Source organism: Mus musculus, chromosome 2, assembly GCF_000001635.26.
Source record: "Mus musculus strain C57BL/6J chromosome 2, GRCm38.p6 C57BL/6J".
Lineage (NCBI taxonomy): Eukaryota > Metazoa > Chordata > Mammalia > Rodentia > Muridae > Mus > Mus musculus.
The window spans coordinates 143,075,669-143,082,054 of record NC_000068.7 but is presented as its reverse complement, the minus strand read 5'-3'; the positions used below and the strand labels follow the sequence as shown (position 1 = coordinate 143,082,054).

Genomic DNA, 6,386 nt, shown 5'->3' with positions numbered 1-6,386 from the left:
CCCAGAAGCTTTCCAATGGATTACACTTGTCCAGAGGAATTTGTATGGAAAGAGGAAATGAAAGTAGAAACAGAAATGAAAGTAGAGCAGAGGAAACAGTCTTCAGAGTGGATTTTTGGATGTCCCCTTTGGTGACTTAAAACTTGGAAAAGAACCAGACAGGAAACAGAGAAAAGGGAAACAGTTCCAAAGCTTGCCTCCCCCTACACCCCCACCAGCCTCAGCGCACACTCGCAGACTTACTTAAATCTGAGGAAACAGGAAATGGTCATTTCGAATGTAAAGTTATCTCCACTGAAATAACATATGAAGTATTTTTAAAAGAAAAAAAATTCCAGAGACATAGTCCAAATGTTTATGAGTACAAAAACTTGTTTTATACCTAACATTCTTCTATCCAAGGGCATCAGATATAAAAAGTAACAATAGGAAGTTATCATGACAAATACATTATTAAGACTTCACATGACCAGAGAGACAAATAACAGAAAACACACCCAAAAGTCAGACTTCTAACTCAGCAAGCTTAAGGACATGGAGTCAGAGCTGGGGAGAATGACCATTTAGAAATAACTACAGATAAAACACCTTATATGTTCATCACTGAGTAAATAAAGATTCTCCTCGCTGAAAGCTAAGTATTGGGTTATAAATGACCTATATGATTCACACAGCACGTAGTCGCAGTTGGTGGAAAGACCGGGGCAAGAGTAAACAAGACTGAGTTGACAATTTCCATATCTTAGCACCTTCAAGATCCAACCTCCTGCCACCAAATAAAGCCAGGAAGGTACAGATACACAGGTTCAGTTATTTCCACTTCTTCTCTTCTTCATCACTGGTGTTTCTGTTTTATCTGCTGTTTTAATTAATTTCTTATTCACAGAAGAAGTCAATATCCTGAAAGGGGGGAAAAAGTTGAACTTTCAGGCTGGTTCCAAAAAAGCAGGTGTAGATTTTAAGTTTTAAAATAAGATTTAAAAATAAAATAAAATAAGATTTAATTTTGGATTTGGATTTAATTTTGGATTAAGTCAAGGTTGAAAACCTGAGGATTTGAAATAATTATCACTTTAAGTCAAATACTGTTTAAGATGAAGGTTTTTCAATACATGTCTAATTTGTAGTTTTTTCACAGACAGAGCACAGTGCCATGCAGCGATGACAGGTGAGCCGAGGCTGTCTGTCGGGCTGAGTTCTGTTTGAAGCATTGCAGTTCTGTTTGAAGCATTGCTTGGGAGACTCACCTCAAAATGACCATCTTGCAAAGGAGCTCAGAAAGGACCTTTTATTTCTGCCCCAGGGCAGTGGGAAGACCTCCATTTTATTTCATGCAGAAGTCACACAGAAAAGACTCGAAAAAAAATTCTGGATTTTCTAGAATATTTTGATCAACTCAAAAACAGGTGGCATTTTTTTCTCTTCAATCTACATTTCATAAATAAATCTACCTTTCATAAGACCATCAGGAAGAACAGCTTAGTAATTTTTTTTAATTCCTTTCTCTATGGACAGATGCCTTCCATTAAAATAGAAGGAGTGTTGTGTTGTATACTTGAACCATACTGAGTCTCCTTTGCTACACACGCACACACAGGTGTGTGCGCACTTATGACATGGGAAGAGAGTTAAGTATAGGTGGCAGGTGTGACTTGTGAGTCAGCCTGTTGGGATGATCATTTTATAGTATGTATTTACCTCAAAACTTCAAGTTGAATATCTTCAATATACAATTTTACTGGTCAATTATATTCCCAGTAAAGATAAAATACAGTTTTCAAAAGTTGAAACATTTAAAGAAAACAAACTTAGATAGAGTGATTATAATGTGTGAAGAAAGTGTGCCAACCTCACAACGCCGACAGCCAATATGACATTCTACATGTTACCAACTCATAAAAGTCACTGTTGGCCCCTATTTTGTACAGCATATACTGTAAATTGAAGGACATATTCTCAAAAACAAAGTCTACATTACCCCGAAATCTGATTCATCCTCCAGTCACCTCTGAGATGCTTACCGTGGTTGGGATCTCCTTGGTGGCCTCCTGGTATACACGCTGCTCCTTCACCAAGTTGCTGGGGAAATAACCTACAATTCCCATCTCATCCTGGTGGTCACCATAAACCTGTGTGCCCAAAGCAGCGGCAGTTAGGGAAAAGCTGATGGCAGGGCTTTTGAGAAACTCCTCTCCTGGTAATGAAAATTACACAAGCCAGTGCTCCCTTTAGCTGTGCATTCCAGGGAATTCAGAGCAAATGTGAAATTCACTGGCAGCATCAGGAACTCTGAGCCTCACTACCTTAACATTACTTCTCTTTCTGTACTCTCGTACTTTGCCTGAAATCATCTGGAATCTATAGGAAGTTAAGGTCAATAAAAATTTAAAGCAAATGGACTCCCATTTTACAGTATGTGTACTTTCCACTTTTTAGCAATTCAAAGTGACATATAGTAAGTACATCCTGACTGACACCTTCATCGGTTTTAGATGTATCTCTTGGATGACATCACCCATGCTTCATCCCTCCCTGGACTCTGCTTTGGTCTGTGGGTACATTTTAAGTCAAGCAAGTGGCTCCTGCAAAATCAAAGAGGATTTTCCCCTTTAGACTGACCAGTCACACACAACCCTTGGCAAATCCTCTTAGACATTTTTTGAAAGAGACTTAACTTATGTGCAATGCAGAAACCTCAGCATGCATGTTTTTTTTCCCCTGATCAAAACATCAGTTTGAATTACCCTTAATTTTGTTGTGAAATCACCCCTTTTTAAAAATGAATCTGAATTTTTGTGTTTCCACTTACGGTTTCCATATTATCTTTGCAGCTACTGTTAAACATTAAACGGACTGAGGACAGGAAAGCCAGGAAAAATTAAGAGTAATACAATTAAGAATATATACATATGTATGTATGTATGTATGTATGTATGTATGTATGTATGTATGTATGTGTGTATGTATGTATTAAAAACAGTCTCGTCTTACACTGCCAGCCCAAAACTCTCCAGCTCCGTTTTCTGTTACCAGCTTGGAGTAAACATAGATCTGCTGCCCTTTCTTGACATCGATGAACCTACAGTCTGGGGCATTGTAATCTTCCTGTGCTCTTGCCAGAGAAATAGTATCTGGAAGAGAAAAAAAAGGGGGGGAAGTGACCAGATGTCCTATGAGTAAGAAGGCAAAGTGTAAGAAAGGTAGGAGAGAGGAAAGGAGAGCACAGCTGGGTTTCAAACGGGGGTTGCGGGGGGCGACAAGGAAATCTTAGGAAATGAATTCTCTGCAGTTAGACCCCAAACACAGACCTTGAGACACAGAGCTGCAAACAATGAGCACATTTAGGATTCACTGCAAAGTACAATCTGGCTGTTTGCCAGACAGATTTCCCATTATATGATAGAAAGACAATGAGAACCAAACCGTTAACAGTGCCTTACAGACACACTCCTCATCCGCACACAACTTCTTAGAAGAAAGTTTATCCATAAATACACCATGCCCGGCACATAGAACCACAAGGCCCCCAAGCAAAAGAATCAATATCCTTGCCATCTTCCTTCTTGCTGTTTTGACTAGCACTCTTTGCCTGATTCAAGGGTTCTTTTATTTGAAAGCTGACTCTCTGGGTAAATACCCAGCCAATAGGAAGGGGCCAACCCCCACCCCCCTCTCTCTCCTCCCCTGTAATTTTATAATGTGTGCAACTGGATTCCAGAGGCTTTTTGGCATTTCATTTTTCAGAGAGAGTCAAACGCCCTGTGTCTGTGTTCCACACAAATGTCATGCCATGCTTAAAGCTGTATCTGCCACAGCTTGTGGCGTCTACCAGCAGGGCTCTGTTGAGAGGCCTGTGAGACTATCAACCACTGTTTATTTTTCTCTTTTGTCCTCCTGTTCTTTCAGTTTATGAGCAAACATGTATTGACTGTAGGAATCTGTTCAAGATGTAAAATGGAGACTAGGGAGATGGTCACTGGATCAGGCACTTGTTATGCAAGTGTTTAGAATAGAACCCCAGAACCCATACAACAACTAGACAGGCATTGTGGCAGAGACAGACACAAGACATCCTGGAGGCAAGCTTGCTAACTGGAGAAACTGTAATCAGCAAGCTCTGGGTTCAGCAAGACCCTCAATAAATAAAATGAAGAGAAACTAAGGAAGATACCCAATTGTCAATGTCAGGCCTTCTCAGGAACACATATGCATACGTCCACACACATGTAAACACAGACACACACACAGTGCGGCACACATATACATTTTAAAGAGTCAAAATGTCTTGAGAACAAATTTTATTTTAGTAAGTCTAATAAAATTCTAGATTTGCATAATATATGCAAATATATTTGCATAATGTATTTTGTGTTGTTTGTATATGTAAATATGTATTTACATAATATAAAGAACTCTTACACAAATATTTTGTGATAGGTTTCTTAGAAGTTATGTTTGGCCTGAGCCACTGTGGATTATATAATATATTAGTTAATATCACAACCAGATCTTACTAATGTGGAAGCAAGAAATAAGTGGGGGAAGAAAAGAAGGTAAATCTTTCTTTATTCCAGTGTTCGTTAGCTTACGACATGGAACCTGAGACAATCAATTTATAAAGACAAAGTTTGTTTGTGTGGGTTACAGGTCTGGAAGTTCTAGTTCATGGTCACTGCTCCCATTAATGTGGCTCTGTGGCATGTCCTGGGAGAAGCCAGTAGCAGAGAACACCACTTACGGCCAGGAACCAGAAGATACAGAAAGAAAAGCCAGCAGGACCTTGCAATCTCCTTTGCGTCACCCGCAATGACATATGTGCCTCTCAGTAGTCCTCACCCCTCAAAGGTTCAGCCTCCTCCCAATTGCACCAATCTGGCGGAGCACACGTTTTAACATGAAGGTGGCGTTTTAGAGACATCCAAGATCAAAACTGTAGCAACTTCTTCTAAGGATCATGTATTTAATCTACAAATGCTGATTGATCCAAGAGAAGAGGGTGAAACTTGAGAATTGTTACTGTGGTGGTTGCAATGAAAATGTCTTCATGCTACCATGCTCTTGACCATGGCAATAGTGAACTAAATCTATGATCTGTAAGCCAGTCTCAATTAAATCTTTTCCTTCATAATAGTCATGGTGTGTCTTCACAGCAATAAAACCCCTAGTAAGACACTTAGCTTTTCCCACTTTCCCACTCTTGAGTGTCTGTTCCATAGGAAGAGGCACAGTAGGGAAATAGGCCAGTGAAAACTCACTCTGCCCCTGGCCTGCCCCTCAATCTGGAACTTGGGAATCCTCACCCCCATGACTTACAGTTAATGGCCAAGCAATACTTAATGACCCCACTGTACTTTGCCACTAGCTCTCTGTGCACACTGCAAAGCCCCTAGAAACACCCTCCTCAGCCCTGCCTACTGTTCTCACCCAGAGACAGCTGCCATTCTGTTTTTGCTCACTCAATCTCTTGTGTGAAGCTTGTTGTGTGCTGTAACTCCGTGGTATTGCTTGGCTCCCTATTGCTAAAATATCCTTGCACTGAAAAGCCCTGTCAGGAACATTTTAGAAGTCATCAATACATTGTCATTGTTCCATCTGTTTAGTAAAGATTTGCTGTGCACATATACTGTGTTTTTGCTTTAGGCATGTGGAATCTGGTACTGAATTAAAAAACAAAACAAAACAAAACAAAAACAAAAACAGCCTTGGTCCAAACACTTTATCATTTACCAGGAGAGACAGACAGTATGTAGCTGCTTTTTATAGGGTGCTTGAGACAGGCATCTTTCTGGTCAGGTGAAGTAGTTTAGTAGAATAAAAAAATCTTCTTACTTGGCGTAGATATATGTACCATGCGTGTAATAGAATTTTACTGTTTTGTTTATGTATGTGTAAGGGTTTTTAGGGAAAATCGTTTTAAGGGAAGTATCCTGTATACAGTTGGCCTGATTTGCAAGACTCTTTTATGCAGTATCTTTATAAGAGATGATAAAAAGCCCACAGTGGCCAAAGTGTCCTTTCCTGACCACCCTGTCCACAGGTCACCCAGAGGGACTGTGATCCACTGCCACTGCCTCTTGTCAATGTCAAATTAAAATGGATTTGTCAATCATCTTTCCTGTTTCACATCAAGGAGAGTGAATTAGAACCCACCTAGGAAAGTGGAATGGCGGGGTGGGTTTGGTTTGGTTTTTTTCTGCCTTTAATCCAAGAACCTAAAAGCATCTCTAGGAAAACGCAAACACTGATTAACACTTTGTGCTGACTGATAGCTGTCTGCAGACTGTTCCAGTCCCAAACCAGTAGTCAACATGGGACTTAAAAGACAATTGCTGGCCTGACGAGGTGGCTCAGAGGGTAAGAACACTGACTGCTCTTCCGAAGGTTCT

General features: G+C 40.1%; 1 protein-coding gene across 1 annotated transcript; it reads right to left on the bottom strand.

The window, feature by feature from the left end:
- Positions 1-341: 341 nt before the first annotated feature.
- Otor (otoraplin) lies at positions 342-3,662 on the bottom strand. Its single transcript, NM_020595.3, has 4 exons — positions 3,441-3,662; positions 2,992-3,131; positions 2,022-2,129; positions 342-900 (listed from the first exon to the last, which is right to left on the bottom strand). The coding sequence occupies exons 1-4, from the start codon at positions 3,553-3,555 to the stop codon at positions 877-879; spliced, it is 387 nt and encodes a 128-aa protein (NP_065620.1). The 5' UTR covers positions 3,556-3,662; the 3' UTR covers positions 342-876.
- Positions 3,663-6,386: the final 2,724 nt, after the last annotated feature.

Excerpts from the sequence above, each read along its gene's own strand:
- Otor (NM_020595.3), bottom strand. The coding sequence starts at position 3,555 with ATGGCAAGGATATTGATTCTTTTGCTTGGGGGCCTTGTGGTTCTATGT. Across the intron at positions 3,132-3,440 it reads TGCGGATGAGGAGTGTGTCT|ATACTATTTCTCTGGCAAGA; the intron begins GTAAGGCACTGT and ends TTTCTCTTCCAG. Across the intron at positions 2,130-2,991 it reads GAGAGTTTTGGGCTGGCAGT|GTTTATGGTGACCACCAGGA; the intron begins GTAAGACGAGAC and ends TTGGGCACACAG.